The sequence below is a fragment of the Hemitrygon akajei genome, chromosome 23 (assembly GCF_048418815.1).
Source record: "Hemitrygon akajei chromosome 23, sHemAka1.3, whole genome shotgun sequence".
Lineage (NCBI taxonomy): Eukaryota > Metazoa > Chordata > Chondrichthyes > Myliobatiformes > Dasyatidae > Hemitrygon > Hemitrygon akajei.
Window position 1 is genome coordinate 40,724,705 of NC_133146.1, and position 20,034 is coordinate 40,744,738.

General features: G+C 37.7%; 1 protein-coding gene across 9 annotated transcripts in view; it reads right to left on the bottom strand.

Moving 5' to 3' along the window:
- blnk (B cell linker) overlaps positions 1-20,034 on the bottom strand; it is a 202,375-nt gene that overhangs the window by 63,728 nt on the left and 118,613 nt on the right. For 5 of the 9 annotated variants that reach the window (XM_073027502.1, XM_073027501.1, XM_073027508.1 and 2 more), the window contains 5 exons: positions 16,055-16,120; positions 13,208-13,264; positions 9,564-9,610; positions 7,320-7,366; positions 2,750-2,915 (listed from right to left, as the gene is read on the bottom strand). In XM_073027502.1, coding sequence (XP_072883603.1) covers positions 2,750-2,915; positions 7,320-7,366; positions 9,564-9,610; positions 13,208-13,264; positions 16,055-16,120 — 383 coding nt within the window. The remainder of the gene's footprint in view (positions 1-2,749; positions 2,916-7,319; positions 7,367-9,563; positions 9,611-13,207; positions 13,265-16,054; positions 16,121-20,034) is intronic. The other 4 variants (XM_073027503.1, XM_073027510.1, XM_073027507.1 and 1 more) reach the window with 1 other exon arrangement.

The following is a 20,034-nucleotide window of genomic DNA, read 5'->3' on the forward strand; positions in this document are numbered from 1 at the left end:
AGTGCAGCAGAGATAATGTCTTACAAATCCTTTAGAAGAGGTAACCAAGAAGGTGGATGAAGGTATTGTGGTATATATGGCTTCAGAGAGACTTCTAACAAGGGCCTGTACTGTGTTGTACTGTTCTAAGGCCCCACCTGGTGGCTGGCCCAGATGGTTAAGGCAGCTGGACGCAAATTTGGCTGAGTGGTAGTTTTAGGGAGTATTCTGGAGTTATGTGAATATAGCAGATATTACTAAAAACCAATCTTCAGGTTTTATTGTAAGTTGAAAGCAGTAAATTGAAGTTGCAGGCATAGGCTGGGTCACAGACTAAGAGACTGCATCCACATCCGCCAAATGCTAAGGCAATAGGGTTGTGTTAATCGGCCTGCATCAAAAATGGGTTTAAAGAATTTGCACCATTCTAACATTGTAAACATCATGTAAATTCAGGGAAGTTCCCAATTAGTTTATCTCAGAAAAAGCATTTGAATATTTAAAGTGTCTCAGTTCTAGATACGCAATTCAAAGGAACCATTGTTAACCCAAAATAATGAAGTAAACAATGTCATTGTAACTATAGAAACTGTATTGAATCACCTACTGTTACCATTGATCTTAAGGATATAAAAATGGGATGTACCTTAAGTTTGGGAGACTCTATTGAGCGTGTCCCCATTTGTTTTTATTGAATTGAATTGTGGTTTGAATTTCGGTTTATTGTCATTCAGAATGTCTGCAATGCAGTTAAAAAATGAAGCAACGTTCCTCCAGAATGATATCACAAAAGCATACGACAAAACAGACTACACCAGAAAATCCACATAACGTTTGGCAATCCCCAAATCCAGAGTCTGGAGAGGCTGCTGCGTATTAATATTGCGCTACCATCTTAGCGCGTTCCCCGGAAAGGAGCTCCAAACCCATCAGACGAAACAAGACTACCGAGACACACCAAGTCAGGAGACCAACTCTACCACCCAACAAACCAAAAACTAAAGCTACAAGACTTATGCAAAACCACATAGTTACAACAGTGCAAACAATACCACAATTGATTAAAAAAAACAGACCATGGGCAACAGTCCAAAGATGTTAAAAGACTTTAAGTTCGAAAGAAACCACCACACAGTTCCCACAAGTCCTCAGGGTCCTCAGGGTCCCGCCACCGGCAACGCGACCCCGAGGACTGGGGTCCTGTCCTGTTCTTCCCAGCACAGACCCGGACCTCACAACAGCAGCAGTAACGAAGAAGGCTTTCCTGGAGATTTCCAGATGTTCCTCCATGCTCCCACGTCCGTTTTTCATCAGATTAGGATTGTGCACGGCACCCCGCTTGACAAATAACAGATGTCAACTCCGGAGAGGCCGCTGCAAACTGCGTCACACCACCATCTTGAATATGTACAAAGACTTCTATATCATCAGCTTCAGAGTCTCTATGGTGGCTTCATTTTAACTCACAATAGTATGCAGGGCATGTATTACAGGATGGGTATTTTTCTAACTGTAAGTCATAACGAGCGATTGGTGCAGGAACCTTTGTGATACAGATAAGTGACTTGGATGGGAATGCAGTTGTTCTGATTAGCAACTTTGCAGATGACACAAAAAGTGGTGGAGTTGTGGGTAACAAAGGAAGTTGTCAAAAGAAACAGTGAGGCATAGATCAGCTGGAAAGATGAGCAGGACAAATGGCAGATAATATTTAATCCAGATGAGTGAAGTAATGAATTTTGGGAGATTAAGTTCTGGTGGGACATACAGAGTATATGGTAGGGACATTAGCAATGTTGCTGTACATTGGGGTGCAAGTCCACAGCTCACCAAAACTGGAGACAAAGGTGGATGGGCTAGTAAAAAAGGCATTGAGCATGCTTACCTTCATAAGCCAAAGCACTGAGGATTAGGTTTGGTGCATCAAGCTGCAGTTGTACAAAACACTTAGACCACAGTTGGGAGCACCATGTATGGTTTTTGTTGAAGGATGTGGCAGCAGTAAAGAGTGTGCAGAGGAGCTTCACCAGGACTTTTCCTGGAACAGAGGGCTGCATTTATAAAGAACTGAATAGATAGGCTGGGTTTATTCTCACTGGAACATAAAAGGCTTACGGGTGACATTAGGGAAGTTTACAAAATTATGAGAACATCGATAGCACAGGTATTGTGTTTTACCCAGGGCAGGGAGCCTGGAACTGGAGGGCATATGTTTGGGGTAGCAGGGGAGGAATTTAAAGAAGAAATGAGGGGTAGGTTTCTCATGCAGAAAGAGAGATATTTGGAATAAGGAGATGATGGGGGCAAATACAATTACAAGTTTATAAAAGTACTTGGGCAGGAAAGGCACAGTGGTATGGGCCCAAAGTGGACAAATGGGATCAGTGTAGATAGGTATCATGGTTGTCAAGGGTGACATGCCCCCAAAAAGCATGCTTCTGCGATGTACATTTCTATGAATCAACAAGCAAACTGATTCCATTCCTTACAGTGTATTTTTTCTATGAAACTATATAAATTACAACTAAGATTCAAAATGCCAAAGTGAGACCTAGCAGATCAAAGCCAAGGGAAAAGATTGGTTAGTCTTAAGATTATAAATATTTCTGATTATGCTCACTTGGTAAATAATTTTATGCTTTTTCTAATGTTTAACTGTACAAAAACTTGGAACTTTACACAGATGTAGCTATTAAGATAAAATCCAATGAATAGTTGACATTAATAAACATAGGACCCTGGTTCTGAAATCAAAAGGACTGTGTATTACCTGCATATTCTTCTCTAGACATTGAGAAAAAGTTGGGAATCATTTTCTTGCTTTTCTCACTTGGAGGTGGCTCATAATTTTCTTCAACATCACCGTCGTCATGTGGATCCTCATAAGTGTCTGAATCATTTGAATGTCCATCGGGGTTTTCATAATCACTGTTATCCTGTGCACAAGCAGAAACAGCTATGGTTTTCCTTCATTTGATTTGACATGGTATACCAATTGGCACAGTGATTTTGAATTAGAATAAAAAATATGTACTGCAAAAATACAATCATTCATATCATCATCGAATGTTAATATTTCATTGGCTGGTGTAAGTAGCAGAGCACTTAATTTAATGTTTTAAACATATCAAGTGATTAATGTTTTAATATAATGTTTTAAACATATCAAGCTAATGCCTCATTTCCAGCGGGGAGATGTGACATTCATGCCAGGAAGTATCCCCACTGCGGAGCAGGGCTTGCAGACGTGCTATGGAGTGAATGTGTGCACACACCTCTCGGATGGTTATTGTGGGAGAGGCTGTGTTTCTGCACCTCTAGCTTACACACAGTCCCACTGAGGAGCAAGTTATATCTGCCTGTTGACATCTCCTAAAGCATGTGATAAAGTGGAATCTATATCAGAACCTAACATCTCTTGGAATTTACTTCTCTTAGTTTGAACCCAATTTCATATTGATTGGGCAATTTAAAAGAGGGCGTCCCCAGCTCCAGTACTAAGTGAGCTCAACAGGCTTCCTTTCAAAAAAACACAAACAAGAGAAAATCTGCAGATGCTGGAAATCCCAGCAAAGCACAGAAAAAGCTGGAGGAACTCAGCAGGCCAGGCAGTATCTACAGATAAAAGTACAGTCGATGTTTCGGGCCAAAACCCTTTGGCAGGACTTGCTGAAGGGTTTCGGCTCAAAACGTTGACTGTACCTTTTTCCATAGGTGCTGCCTGGCCTGCTGAGTTCCTCCAGCTTTTTGGGTGTGTTGCAGCTTTCGAAAACCAGTAATTTTGAGTCAAGGAGCAGATTTATTCTCATCCATCAACACAAATTACTGACACATTCTGGCCTCATATGGAAGGGATTTGTGGGTAGTTGGCACATTTCTACACAAATGGCTACTGCATCATACAGCAGAGCTTCTGGCCAGTTGATCCATGTTCTCCATAATAAAGAATCCTAACAGGTATACAGAGGTAATAAAATACAGTCTGATTTCCATGTGCAGGTACGTCAAAACTAATCTGGCATTTTATATTTAGTCTTTACTGATACAGACAATGCAATACAATTTAGACTCAGTGCAGATGGGAATGAGTTATTTTTAGGAAATAATATTTATGAATATCAAAATTCAATTTTGTGCAATTTTGATTAATTTATGGAGAGTATTCATCTCACTTATCCGATTTAAACAGTCATTTTCCCTGTTCATGTTCTGGATGTATGGTTTCCACTCATTGTGATGTTATCAGCTCACACCTTAGCAACTTGCAACACAGAAAATGTAAAAGAGATGAATATATGCAAGTGCAAATTTAACTTGTGGCAGTGGCTATCAGATGTCCTGCTATAGTCATTAATGGATCTTTGCGCAATTTTTCTACATCTTCTACTGAATTTTGAATCATAATCTTTATCTATCCAATTTCTTGCCTGTAAGCTTGTAAATTCCATCGACTTCTGTGCAAGAAATATGACGGGAAGGATTCATCAATTTTCAAGAATATCTGTTGTACACCATAATGAAATATTATTTTTATTTTCTATTAATGTTTTACTGTTGCTAAGTCAGAATCACTGAATTCCTAATCTAGCACCGTTACTGGGGCCAAAATGGTTCAGCATGGAGACTGACACTACCTTCTCAGGTCAACGAGACAGCCACAGTGAGCTTGTCAGCATTGTCCAAATCTTTAGAAAACTTGAAAGCACAATTGGCAATTATAAAGATATGCAGTAGAATATCTGTTAATTGTTTGATATACTTAAAAAAATTAGGCTTTCAAAATTCCCTGGTTTCTACAAAACAATGTTGATTTATGCTCTCGTTTTTGGACCTGTCAAAACAAGGGTTGGGCTTGTAATCACAAATGAGTTGCAACGGTCTGCGTTGCAAAATGGGGAAGGAAGGTTGGTGAGGGAACAGTCCAGTGTTTGGGGTGGATTAAGTTCCAATCCGAGACTGGACTGCAGATGGGATAATGAGGGCCAGGCTAAGACATGGTGCATGTTAGCAAAGGACTGATTGGTGATTTGGGGACATAACAAAGATTGTTTTAGTGAATTACAGTGGGGATTACAGTGTGGATTACAGTGTGGAGGGGTTTGGGTGATCCATGGAAAAGTCAACATAAGGAATAACTTGCAAATTAGAGTTATTAAGATGAGTGCCCTGTGTGACTTCAGGTCCTGGACCAGCTGAGGTTAGTCTCCATTAACTAACACTGAAGCAGGACTTACTTGCATTGTGTAGTCCTGCTTGTGCATTAGTAGATTGAACTGCCCGGACATTTCTTGGCATTATTAACGTTACAGCTACATTGTGGACCAGGAAGGAATATCATAACCTCACATACCTCAAAGTGAATGTCAGTTTTCCCTTAATAATTGCATTTTCACCTTTATTGCATTGCATGGTACATATAATTATCCTACTACCCGGCAGATTTTCCACTCTAGATCTTTTTTTCCCTTCTAGCACAATTTCACCTCAAAGTTCTCTTTTGAGCATGTCCAGCATTTACTAAAATCCTTGTTGTTCTGTAGTAAACATGCATTTTGTCAAAATGAAGATTCATCTATAATTATGGGAGACGTCCTGAAATTATGTATTGCATTTAATAATTATTTTATGTTTACAAAATATGTTGGTGTTCCAAATTAACAAAAACAAAGCCCAAATCTCTCAGAAGGATTATTGCATCTTGGCAGCAAAATCTACTAACATCTCAATCATGACATCATACCTTTGGTTCATGTGCAAAATAACTCAGGGAAATTTACGGGTAATAAATTCATAAATTATACTGCACTAAAACATTCCTTCTAAAGTCTACAAAGGACACATTTACCAAAAGCATGGAACATAATGTTCCTCAGTTTCCTCAACTTATTGATTCTCCATTTTACTGTTTTCTCATGACTTGGAGCAATAAAAACAAATGGTGTTTGGTTAATCAGATAGTGGGGGAAATCTCCAGCCAAAAAGCCAATGAGTACATAAAAGGAGCAAAGTGAACTGGGGAATCTGCAATTTAATATCAGTGAAAACTAGTTTTTATACAAAAATTGCTGCAGAATTACCTTGCAGATTTACAACAGATGAATCCAATTGTAATGAAAAAAATCACACCTGCGGATATCCAAAGTACAGCACCATACTCTTAATGAGGCAAATCTGATGGATTCTATACTCAACATTCATTTATTTAAGTCCTGTCTCCATTGTGCTTTAAAACGTGGTCACATTAATTCATTTTAAGACCATGAAGACAATAACACATAGGAGCAGGATTAGGCCATTTGGCCCATTGAGTCTGCTCTGCCATTCAATCATGGCTGATCTTTTTATCCCCCTCTTCCTCAACCCCATTTCCCGATGCCATCTCCAATCAACAACCCATGATTCTCTGCCTTAAATACACCCAATGACCTAGCCTCCACAGCTGCATGTGGCTACAAATTGCACAAATTCACCACCCCCGGCTAAAGAAATTTCCCTGCATCTCTGTTTTGAATGGATGCCCATGTACTTGCACTATTAAGAACAAGATCATTCAAAGAATTTTGTCTGTGAATTCTGATAATATGAAATTCTGAATTAAACAAACTGACTGAATAAAACACATTTACAGTGGAAAATCCCACTGGGTCCTGTAACAGCCTAGGCTTGGAGTAAGATCAAAAGGAAATTGTTGACTTCAATGGGCATTGTAAAGCTGGAGGGCAAAAGTAAAGCTGAAGGCAAGTTTTATTTTTAATAAGTACTGTATTTTGCTTTAATTTAATTTAAATGAGCATTTATTTGTTTTAGGCAATTTTAGCTATTTTCATTCCTAATTTCATATTTTCATGAAAAAAGACTATTTGTTAAGTGTCACTGAATTTAGAAGCTATTCAGTAGTCCTCATGCCCTAATAGTTGGAAAACCTGGGGACAAAAATCAGGTGCAATGAGAAGCTCACCTTCACCAGTTTTACAGCATATGGGATCAGATAAACAGAATTCACAAGATTCAGCACAATTTCAGCCTAAGTTCTATACAACATAATTTGCTCTCTACTAAAGGGGAGCTTTGGGGCTGATAATGTTTCTTCAGTACCCATTTTAAACCCTGCACTTTGACCCTCTGATGGCTTGAGCCAATGAAATTTACACATGTGGTAAGTATTGGCCTGGATACACTAAGAACAGTGATTCTTGGTGGTGGGCATACACCAAGATATGGTCCATTGAAATAAATCTTTTTAAATAGTGCACCTTACACAAACATTCCAACATTAGGCGTTCTTCCAGTTAACTGTTTTATTACACCATTAATCAGATACTTTTACACAGAGTACTTACAAATTCATTGTCAGACCATTGTTCACCACCTGGACCTTCAGCTCCTTCTATTAGTAAGAATAAGAAAAGTTAATTTTTAATAAACCAACACTTATGTTAATATAATATTTTACTTTGGAATGATGCAAAAGAAAACAAATTATTGGAAGAGCTCTAATATGGATGTTGGAGAATACCAGGCAAGTTGAAACTCTTATTCCTTTTAATTGTCTACTGAGAAATGTAGAACATCTGGCCAGAAAGTTGAGATTTCCAAACCACATCCAGTATAAATAAAGCCAATGTTAAAGTGGCCCTTCCACACTAATGAGTGAATGAAATCTGACTGGACCTTCAACAGGGTTTGAATGTGGTGAAGCTTCCAGACTTGCATCGCAGTGTTGAGATGCAGGAGAGCCTGGAGTCAGGTGTGGAAGGTGCTGTGAGGAAGGGCTGTTCCAATAACAGGATCTAGAGGTTCTGGTCAATAATGCTAGAGTTTGTGGCATAATTCACTTGCCTTCAGTATAACTTGTCCATAAGTTTATTGAATATTAAATTAAAATGTTAGAATCACACGAGTTTCTATGACCTTCTGCAGCACAGTGAAAATCAGAGTGCTAGAAGTAAAACTTGCTATTAACCATGGATAAATTTACAATCATATGAAATGTCTGTTAATTCGTTACCGTTCAAGCAGGATCCGTTGGGCACAAAGAATTCCAAAACTTAGAAAAGATTTAATTTTTTAAAATTTAGAACTAAAAAATTGTAATCCAATCTATCAAGAAAATAGCTTAAGCACATTTATCATAAAATTGTTTAAACTGCTTTCTTTCACATTCAGATGTATCCACCTATCTTCACACTCTTAACCATCATCAGGGAATAATTTGTAAAACAGATATTACATTTGGTGATTTGCAAATAGGTATGAGCAGAAGCTCGGGTCTAATATACTTTTTAAAAATAGGTGCAATTTGTGCTGGAACTGTTCACATCATCAATAGCGTAAGGAATCTTTATATACTTGATCCTCTGAGGAAACAAAAGTAGAATCTCAGTTCTAGAAATGAGTTACGTAGGTGAGGAAAATAAATTTGGTTTTTATTTATTGATCGAGACAGGTAAACTCTGCCAGCTCTATATTGGACATTAGCCTCCTCATCAATGAGCACACTTTCAAAAGGCATTGACTCAAAAAGGTGGTATCTATCATTAAAGACCCCCATCACTAAGAACATGTCTCCTTCTCATTATCGTGATCAGGGAGGAGGATGAGGACGCTCACTCAACATTTTAGGCACAACTTCTTCCCCTCCGCTATTCATGACATATTTGTCAGTGGTAATAAAACTGTTTCTGATTCTGAAAGTAATCTAAAGGGGCTGTAAGGATTTTGAAGATATGTAGGGTTTTGGTGCTCTTGTACATTTCCTACAATAGTCATCTGGATCATTGGCCAATAGAATTTTATTGATAATTCCTTTAAAGGTAGCATGTGATGTGTCCATTGAAAATGCATTACAATACTTTCTTGCTTTTGATTAACTCAACCATCTTTTTATTCCTGATGTACAACTTAAATTATGAAATAACATCTGACAGAACAAGATTACTTTTAAGATGAATGTAATAAAAAGCTTTTTTTTAACATTGTATTATTCCAGATTAAAATATTGCACTAGTCTCTTCAATATTTTAACACAAAGTAGCAGACTTCGAAAACGAAAGTTTAAAGTTGCACTTACAGCAAACTTGTAAGTGACTTAAAGTAAAAGAAAATTGAATTAACATTGAATTTTGCTTACAGAAAACTCATCAAAAAGTTGCATCCATTATAAATCTGTGGTAATTTTTTCAAAAGTGATTGAAGGCTGGAGAATTGCTTGGTATGTTGTACATGTATGCATCATCAGGACCCGCCAAGTGTCACTTCCAAAGAAAATCAGTTATATTTTAATGTGTTTCACTCAAAAATAAATAGGCACTGTATGTTCAATCATGGTAGCACTTCTCAAAAATCATAAATCTTATTCCTACCATTCCCTGCTGTGAGAGGAGTGATAAATATTTATACTGGTGTTCTTGCTATGACCAAGGACTTCACTCCCAAAGGCTTCTGGAATTAACTGGGCAAAGCTAAATTAGCTAAATATCTTCAAATTTCTCGAGTTATTTTGCATGTTTCCTCTCAGAGCAAAATAAAAAAGCACATCCCATTTGCTTTATAATTTATATCAAGATTTTTTTTGCATACATTACCTGTGTAATCTCTGTGAGGGACAGTAGGTGGTGCTTGTTTTGTGATTCTGCAGCAATTAAAGAGAGAAAAAAATAGACGCAAGAGTCAAGACAAGAACTACAATGGCAGGGAATGTTAAACTTCAAATTGTTAGTGGTTTAAGTATGCACAAGATGTTATCCTGATGTAAGAGCAAATCCAAGTTAGTCCATGCATGTTAGAAACACAGCAGTATTTGGTTCACTGTCAGAGGCCATGTGAGTGAAGTTAGCTTCTTGCAAAGCGACTGGTCAGTAAATAAAACGAGGCACTGGCGTTATTCACACATCGATACAAAGTTCCAGACTGCCTTTCAAGAGAATGTGAGGTACGTTCTAACAATAGAGACCGAACAGGTGGGCAGCAAGCAGTTTTACCCAGATGGATCACTACTTCACTTTTAGGGCTATTACTATCAGCACAGGAAAGATGCATGAACATCCTATGCTGCAATACACGATCTAGTGATGCAGAAGCCTGCTGCTAGGTGATATAATGGAGAAAAAGAATGCAGAGATATTTATAACCCCCCCACACTACCACCACCCATTTGCCTCTTGAAGCCTAAAGCAACATATTTACATCACCAAACCACAAAAGATAGTTTAGTCAGTTCAATATAAGAATCTTTTTTTCCACTTTAGCAGTTAGCTTATTTAAGCAGAACATGCAAGGTGCATTTTCCAACTGGATGCATCAAGGTTTGCTACATCTTATAGGATCCAGATTTTCAAGCCATAATGCATCTTTGTAGGCAGGCATGTGGGTCACCTTACGGAGTGTTCTAGTAAGGGCAGAATATCAGATGAATTAACTCTTCCCAGGCTTTCAGACAGGTACAGGCATTGATTATAACCGACGCTTCAATGAGAAACTCCACCAGCTTCTTCAGGGATCATCCCCGATGAAGATGGCGGAGTCTGTCATCGAAATATCAGTTATAACTGATACCTGTACCCACTGGAAGCCCGGGAAGAGTTAATTACTGAGATATACCTGGAAAGCACTAGATCATCTTTCAGAATACCAGATATTCTAAAGCAATCAAACAAGTGTGGTCACTGATATCGTGTAGCTAATCGGCTGTGAAATATATCTTGATTTTAACTATTTCATTAGGGTTAGTTTAAGAATAAATATTGGCCAGAACTTTGAGGGAACACCCTTGTTTTCTTTTCAATCATACAACAAATTGTTCCACATTGTTGCAGATTGTTTCAATGAGGCACCACACTGACAGCAGCTCCAATCCCACCCCACTCTCGGAGTAGTGCCACTTGAGATAAAGTGCTCAGGGCTCTGGAGAAAGGGGCAACAAGATTCTAGCTCGGATGTGAGAGCACTATCAGCTGAGCCCAGGGTAATGCCAGCTCCCTGATGTACAAATAAATCTTAATCATATCATCTTGCTTTATTCAAATATACCAGTAAGTAACTTATTTAGTGCCTTTTCTACTGATGCAAACGAGCTGCTTTATTACTGTAAGAATATCCTTACCAATCTGAACAGCTGAAATTTTGTTAAATCTTCTAATGCAATTCTTTATTAATTGATATAGCATTGACCATTAAAAACTACAAGGACAAAATAGTAATATGTGCCAAAATCAATGAAATGATTTTCTAACCAAAGTGTTCTTGTTCTTGAAACAGACTGTAAAAGATTAAATAAACCTGTTTAATTTTAACAGAGGTCACAACGCATTGACTTGGAACAGAAAATCTCTACAGTACTGCATGCAATGGAATATACACCTATGAAAGATATGCAGTCATTAGCTTTGTTAATACTTAGTTGCTGCATTCATTCTGAATGTGACGGAACTGTTAGCTTTTCTGGGTAAGCATTTCTAATTGTACAAAGGAATGATCACTCAATTTGTAAAAACCAAATGCATCCAGGAATTTAGAGTCATTAAATTATGAATGGTCTGATTAAATCCACCAAAAGATTTTGATCATAATTTCTTGGAAACTAGGAAGAACAAGTCTTCATTTCATAATGTATGAGGGACATCCCACAAAATGAGATTCTTATTGAAATCCCCAGTGTTTCTCCAAATGTGTCATATTTCCTTGAAGAACAATTCTGATTAAATGTAACCACTACATTTTTGAGACAATATTAGTTTCACCACAGTATTTCCTTTTTCTGTTTTACAGATTATTAATGCTACTTTAATCTACAATAACACTATCACCTATTCTCCATTCATATATTGAAAGGAATGTTTGTCCAGTTATACTAGTTATACAAGTTTTCTGTTTTGGTTACCGTCCAATAATAGACCTTCAAGTCAGTAGACAATTAAAGTTTCATTCCAATGAAAGCCATAATATATAATAATCAGTTTTGGTTTTACTCTTTGAAGAGAAACCATGCACCTGCAAAGCAACTCCACCTCAAAGGAAAAATATACAAAAAATAAATCACTTCCTCATCTTATAAAATTGCACCTGCAGTTGATTGATGAGGAAGTAGCAACATAATCACGATAACCATACTTATGTTTTGGGCCCTGCCAACCTTGTACTATAGAACTGCAGGAACTAATGCTAGGAAACTAAAACAAGTAATTACAGTGGATTCCAGTTAATCGGGACACATTGGGACCAATGCATTTTGGACCATTAAGCAGCTGCCTCGATTAGCCTCAGTTTCAGGGAAATAGTTAAAAAGGGGTATAAAAAAGATAAACTGTGTAACAATTATGTATTTAAGTGAAATACAGAACAAATTAGAACCCTACTAATGGTACTACAGTACTATAAAACTGCGAATTAGTTCCTAATAGTTAGCAATGGAGGAATTCATCCAGTGTAAGCAATGAACAAAATCAGTGCTGACACAGAATGCAGATGATGGACTGCCTTCCTACAGTTCTGAAATGTCCTATTGCTTATTTATTGCCAACTATCAGTGACAAAAGTCACTGGTTTTTGAACACCAGCACACGCAACTGATGCTATTTAAAAACTATTCGCTTTAAGCACAGTGTGGAGTCTAACCACTACATAAGTTCACGTGACTGACGCTAGTTAGAAACTGTTCGGTCTACGTCCTACCCAAATTACGTGGCATAGTGTTCCAAATAAATGAATGGAATCCTGGCAATTTTCTGGATTTGTTTTAGTTCTTTAAGAGTTGTCCCAAATAACCAGCTACCCTGCTTAACTGATGGCCCAATTAACAGGAATCCATTGTATTTCTAAAATATGCAGAATACCTAACATTAAAACTTGAGCCCTACCTTACTATTAAAGTATAATGTATAACTCTGAGCCTTCTTATTAGCGAAAGTATATTTTAATAAGAGTAGAAGTGATACTCAAGGAAATATAATATATTGAGACAGAGGGCCATAAATGAAGTTTCTTGTTTCAATGCAAAATGTTCAACCTAACATAGTTTTGAAGGCATGGGTTCGAAAAATTATTGGCCTCAAAATCCTGGAATGCCATGATTATTCCATTTTCTACAATATACATTAGTACAAATAAAGTTAAAAATAATGTCTCTATGTAGATATGCTGCTTTAAATGGGTCATGGCTATTTCATCACACAAAGCCTGCAGCATGCTGATGAGAGAAAAGAATTAACAGGCGTTCAATGGTTATTCATACCGATCCCAAGTATTTCTCCCGGTCTTACGCATCAAGGCCACTTGCTCATTTTGGAACCTATGAGATGGAGGAAAGTCTAACAGCTTAGCAATTGCAGATTTTTATTAGCATAACCCCAAGAATGCATTTTTCATTTGATAGTCAAGAAATATCTTTGTCAAATTTGGAGAAGATTAAGTGACCATTAAGTCAACCCATCTCATCAATCACTTTACACAATTCCATCCGAACTTTTAAAAGCAAAAGCAAATAAAAACTGTAAATAATCATAAAACAACATTTAAATCAGTGAGATCATAAACATGAAACCCATTTCGGTGAGATAAGATCTGAAAGGACAAAGGTATTTTCAACATTTCATGTTAAGTCCATGATCCCCAGAACTAGATTTCACAAACAGAATTTAACAATCGAAAAACTTGAAAAAGGATGTTAAATGTATCAAATAATGACCGACTTAAACTGATCCTTTTTATCAGTGAAAATTTTTTTAAGCTTCAAATGTGCTTAATAATAATGAGCTTCTCCATCAGAACCACTCAGGTGAAAAATGTATCCCACTAGATGCAAAATTAACATTCTAATTTTTAAGAAGAATGCTGTTATGTAATTTGCAAGTATCAATTCCTTCACATTTGTCAAGTAGTCATGATTAGCACTCCCAAATGATTACTACATTAATCCAGTAAGTAATCTGGTAGCAATAAGCAAAGAAATTCAATACTCTGATTGTCCACATTATTCCTGGAAGGGGAAGGAACAAATAAAGGGAGTTTTGCCCTCACTCTTTTGATATCCCTCCAGAAATATAGACGTGTAGATATGGGGAAAGATAGATTTGATGCCACATGATTGACCTGTGTGCAATATTCACCACCAAGACCCCTATGAATAATTGTTGTTGAGCAAGTTGTCTTCTCACCAAAAAGGAAAAAGGATGGATATCAACTGTGCTAAGCATGTCTCAAATTTGTAATGAGGAGATTCTGAAGATGCTGGAAATCCTGGTCACACAAAATGCAGGAGGAGCTCAGCAAGTCAGGCAGCATATATGGAAGGGAATAAACAGTTGATGCTTCAGGCTGAAACTTGATGAAGGGTCTCAGTCTAGAGTGCTGACAGTTCACCCCTTTCCACAGATGCTGCCTGACATGCAGCAGTTGTCCAACAGGTAGACTGGCGGGATGGAGGTGTGCTTCCCAGTTCATAGCGGCAAAATACCCATTGAGGCCAGTGGGAACATTCACAAGAATGCCAAAGAGTTCAACAAATATGTCAGCACATTTCCCGAAGTCATTGCTGAAAGGAACCGCAAATGTCCGCGGCACAGTAGCACGGCAATGAGAAGAAGGGTGGTGTAGCAGTTACCAGCATGGTGACATCGCTGTTCGTGGTGCAGTAGCATAGTGGCTATTGCAAGGCTTTGCAACGGCAGTGACCAGTGAACAGGGGTCAGTTCCTGCGTGTGCGTGCGTGTGTTAGATTGAGTGAGTGAGTGAGTGTGTGTGTACGTGCGTTTAAGAGAAAGAGAGAGAAGAGGGAAGTAAAATGGCACGACAACGAGGTTTATGAAAATGAAGTTTTGATATCTGGTGCTGAATTGGCAGGCTGCTTCTGTGTTTTATGGCCCCAGAACTCTACTGGTTCCTCAAACTGGAGAATCTCTGAAGAAGATCCAAGAACTTTTCTGCCATCTGTAAATGATTAGCTATGTTGCATCAGAGCCAGCAATGATGATCAGCAAGGCTGGTCGCACCATTTGAACGCTATAGAGCCAATAGCCATTTTCGCTGCTGCAATCCTCTTGGCATTGCAGCAGCATATTGTTTGCTGTTCCATATCTCAAACATCCATTCCAGGAGTTTCACTGAAAGACACCGGATACAGACAACTACAGTGAAAGATTACTCGAATCTGTAATCCATAAATGCGCGCGCGTGCGTGTGTCCAACACATTCCCACACTTGGCTACACTTGAACTCAATCAATCAGAGGGGAGAAAATAAGATCCACATTCTTACGCAAAACAAGGATCTTAATCTAGCTGTAAACTTAAGAAAATACAATAGTAACATCACAATACAACAATCACACCACATTGTAACATCAATAATAAGAACATCTTGAAAATAAAAATAAAAACCATTTTAAATATGCTTTTCCATGAAACTAGATATATGAATGAAGCATATACATAATGCTGCACAAACACAGGCACACATGTGGAGTTAAGATCCATTTCAAACACTGTCTTTTCAAAAATCAAGTGTATTCTATATTGTAAAATGATACTTAAACACTAATAACTTGCCCTTATTGTGGTAAAAAGACACTGGGAACCATCTGACAAAATTGAGTTTAAAAATATTAGGGTAGATATTTCATGGAACTGTCTAGAGGAGAAAGGACAAAGAGGTGAAGTGACGAGGAAGATTTGCATCTTCTGCTATAGGCACTAAAACACAGAAAATGTAAACCAACATTATACAAGACACAAAAGAGAATAAAAACTATAATCTAGCAAAACAATCATAAAGTAATAGAAAATATTCATCTTTTTATTTGATATATTCACTTTTTAAATTAGAAAGATCAAAGGTTAATTTATTTGGAAGTTTAAAAAGGCATGTCCCTTGTGGGAACAAAATATACTCAAAGTAACCACAACTGCTTGGGTCTTTGCCAGGATAGGAGCAGTAACAATAAAAAGGCTGTTCTGTTTGGTTTCTTTAAGAAAATAAGGCATTCAGAAATGCAATTAATTCTGATCTTCATGGAGAACTTTGCTGAAAACTAAACGATAGGCTTATAAATAACATAATAACTTAGAATGAAACATTAACTTACTTTTTAAACTTCCTTATAATTCCACCATCATTCTTTTTAATGTCATGAACTATTTTCTGTATTTGCCTGTGAAAAAGAAATGACAAGAAATAAGTTATTGGCCTAAACGGAGCTCTGTAATCACAGAAAGATACAGTACTGAAGATGGTCATTTAATCTCAAATTAGTATGGCAATATTAATGCAGAGGTACTTCAGTGAAAGGACAGAGTGCTCTCCAAAGCATTGGAGCTGACAATTCTAGTCAATGTAATAATAATCCACGCCACTTGACAAGGCTTCAAATTAATTGGTATATTTAAATTATCAGATTTTGTCTAAAGATGGAGCACATTTGGAATTAAAATGAGCGTGAAATGGGAGGCATAAAGTAATCCAAGGTCCCTGCTGCTCACTGGTATCTTTTGGAAGCAGTGGATGTTGTAAGAAAATAGACTTGCACTCTTTTGACACATCCTCCATGGTGTGGTAGTTCTTGGAATACGTCTGAAGAATGTGGTTTTGGTAGGATTAAATTGTAAATTGGATACAATCATTGCTGCACAATAGAAAAGAAAGTGAAAAATACAAAGAATGCAATAAATCAGCTGAGTTTTAAAACCATCTTTTTTTAAAAAAAAACAGAATGTAAATTTAAAGACAAAATGATTACTCTGTACACCTTAAAATTTTTTATAGGGAACCATGCATTGATGCACGTATAAAGAAGGCAAGACAGCAGCTATATTTCATTAGGAGTTTGAGGACATTTGGTATGTCACCTAAAACACTTGAAAAGTTCTACAGATGTACTGTGGAGAGCATATTCAAACTAACTGTATCACCATCTGGTATGTGGGGGGGGGGGTGGAAGAGGGTGGATACTACACAGGATCAAAGTAAGCTGTAGAAAGTTGTAAAATTAGTCATCTCCATCATCAATACCAGCCTCCATAGTATCTAAGACATCTTCAAGGAGTGGTGCCTAAAAGGATGGTGTCCATCGTTAAGGACCCCCACCACCCAGGACATGCCCTTCTCAGATTGTTACCATCAGGGAGGATGTACAGAAGCCTGAAGACACTCACTCAATGATTCAGGAACAGCTTCTTCCCCTCTGCCACCTAATTTCTGATTGGACATTGAACCCATGAAAACTACCTCACTACATTTTTATTTCAGTTTTTGCAATATTTATTTAACTATTTAATATATATATATTTACTGTAATCCACAGCTTTTTCTATATTTATCATGCATTGCACTGTACTGCGGCTGCAAAGTTTACAAACCACGACTTATGCTGGAGATATTAAACCTGATTCTGATGTGAAAGAGCGATCCTTACTGTGGAGATAAATCATTTGCAAAGAAAGAACCTTTGTTAACAGAAACAGCCCAGAAATTAAACTAGAACGATAACCTGCAGCAGTAATGTATGTCTCATGTGATCAGGTACAGAGAGAAGGAACAATGCTTCGAGTTTGTGTTTGTGTTTCTTTTCCACACTATGGTTGTGACCCATTTGGTTACCTCCTGTGAGAACAACCCCAAGATCTTTCTATTTCTGAATAATATCAATGTTATGGCCTCAACTACTCAACCTGGCAATCAATTCCAGTAGTCAGTGAGCATCAAATGTAAAAAAAATTAGTTACAGGAGAAACAAGAGAAATGGTAGAAATGTTTTCTATCTTTGTCATTTGCAGCTCAAAACCTATACTTGTATCTTCTCCTGTCCTACACATATTGACCATCAGCTTTTAAAGTTGACATCAATGATCTCACCCACGAGTAAACCTGTCAATGTTTCTGGGAAAAAAATATGCAATTTAGTCAGTAAAATTGGAAGCTGTCAAGGTCAACCAGTTAAATTGCTTAGATGGTTGGATGTAAGTCTGATTCAATCAATCAGTCAGATATTCCTTTCTCCATTTGTTAGTTGTGCAGAGATTATGGAAGGAATATATTCAGATTGCAGTGCATTGTAGTGTGACATAGATAATAACTGGGAAAGCACTGCTTCATTGCTCCATCTTGTGCCTGCCATTTCTTGAACAAGATTAGCGCTGGATTTGAACCGCATCTTCCAAAGGTGTCAATCCCAATCCCTTTCTCTTTTGGTGCCATACAGTTGATAATGTCACAATCATTGAACTGAATGTCAAGGGTTCTCAGGGGTTGACACTGCTCAGGTCTGTATCACTGCCTAGCTGGACTTGGACAAAGTATTTCATGAAAACTGGTTCTAAGGGGATCATGCAGTGATACACAGGTTCAATGTCATTCAGAACTTTATACCAGGCTGCAATAACTTGTTTATCAATGTTTGTGAGGAGACAGCATTTTGTGATACACACATGGATTTTCAAGGGATCTATTGCCTGGAAGCCCTTTGCTGATGGTGTGTGAGCAGTGAATCATAAATATTGGGGATTTTGCAGATGCTGGAAATCCAAAGTAACATGCATAAAATGCTGGTGGGACTCAGCAACACAGGCAGCATCTATGGAGAGGAATAAATAGTTGACATTTCAGGTAGAAGCCCTTTATCTGGACTATCATGACGAAGGGTTTTGGCCTGAAGTGTTGAATAACACACATAAGATGTTCTGGTATCTGAACAGCTTTTGTTTCACCTAGTGTGCAATTGCTCATTATTAACCACTGAATTGTTCAGATTCCAGTTTTCAAGAAGGTGTCACATAAGGTGGTTAGCTCGTCAAAAGAAATCTTCAAGAATCAATGTGCTGGTCAACAACAGGATCTGCCGAAAATAGCTGAGGCCTTGAGGGAATTCTGCTTGTTCAGCAACACATCTCCTTCAAAGACTGCTGATAAGAGTCTTAGAAAAACACAGCACAGAAACAGGCCCTTTGGTTCAACTTGTACAAGCCAAACCATTTAAAGTGCTTACTCCCATCTACCTGCACCTGGACCATAGCCCTCCATAATCCACGTATCCACCCAAACTTCTCATGAATGTTGAAATCAATCTTGCATGCACCGCTTGTTCCACACTCTCACGATCCTCTGAGTGAAGAAGTTTGCCCTCATGTTCCCCTTCAACTTTTCACCTTTCACCCTTAACCCACGGCTTCCAGTTGTAGTCCTACCTAACCTCAGTGGAAAAAGCCTGCTTGCATTTACTCTATCTATACCCCTAATTTTGTATACCTCTAACAAATCTCTCCTAAATCTTCTACAATCCAAGGAATAAAGTCCTAACATATTCAATCTTTCCTTATAACTCAGTTCCTTCAGTCCTTGTAAATTTTCTCTGTACTCTTACAAACTTATTTATATCTTTCCTGTAGGTCGGTAACCAAAACTGCACACAATACTCCATATTAGGCCTTACCGATGTCTAATACAACTTCAATATAATATGATGAAAAGAGAAATGGTTAAATATGTTGGTAACTTTAGGGCTACGTTTTATACTCTCCACTGCATTCTATCATTATTCGACCTGGTAGAAGAATTGTGAAATTAATCCAGTACAGTCGACCTCAAGCAAAGGCTGTGAGAGGTTGAAAAGGAAGAAGGGTGTCTTTAAACAAGATCCTAGTCACAAAGGCCATCAATTTGGACCTTCAAAGATTAAGGAGAATGAGAATGCTATTTGCATTTCACTTCCACAGTTGGGGGTCAAGTTAGAGATTATGTCAGCAGTCTAGGTGCACTGGATGGAAGGGATAAGGACTACACTGGCTATTTTCAACTTGTAAAGAAAGATGACCTGACCCATCCCAATGGTCCTTTTAAATTTAACTGAGCTGATGATTTTTGAGCTTATTTATTTGGAGTATTTTTCCCATGAAGAAGTTACACGAAAGCCATTAAAATGCAAATTAGCTTTTCGTTTTCCTCAACAGTGTCTCCTTGATGGCATCTGACAATGGTTCCTTTCATTAGGAGCTTTCCAAAGATATGAGGAGGAGGAGATGACAATGTGGAGCTATTATTGTTTCTTCACTGTTAATTCAACAGAAATCTCAT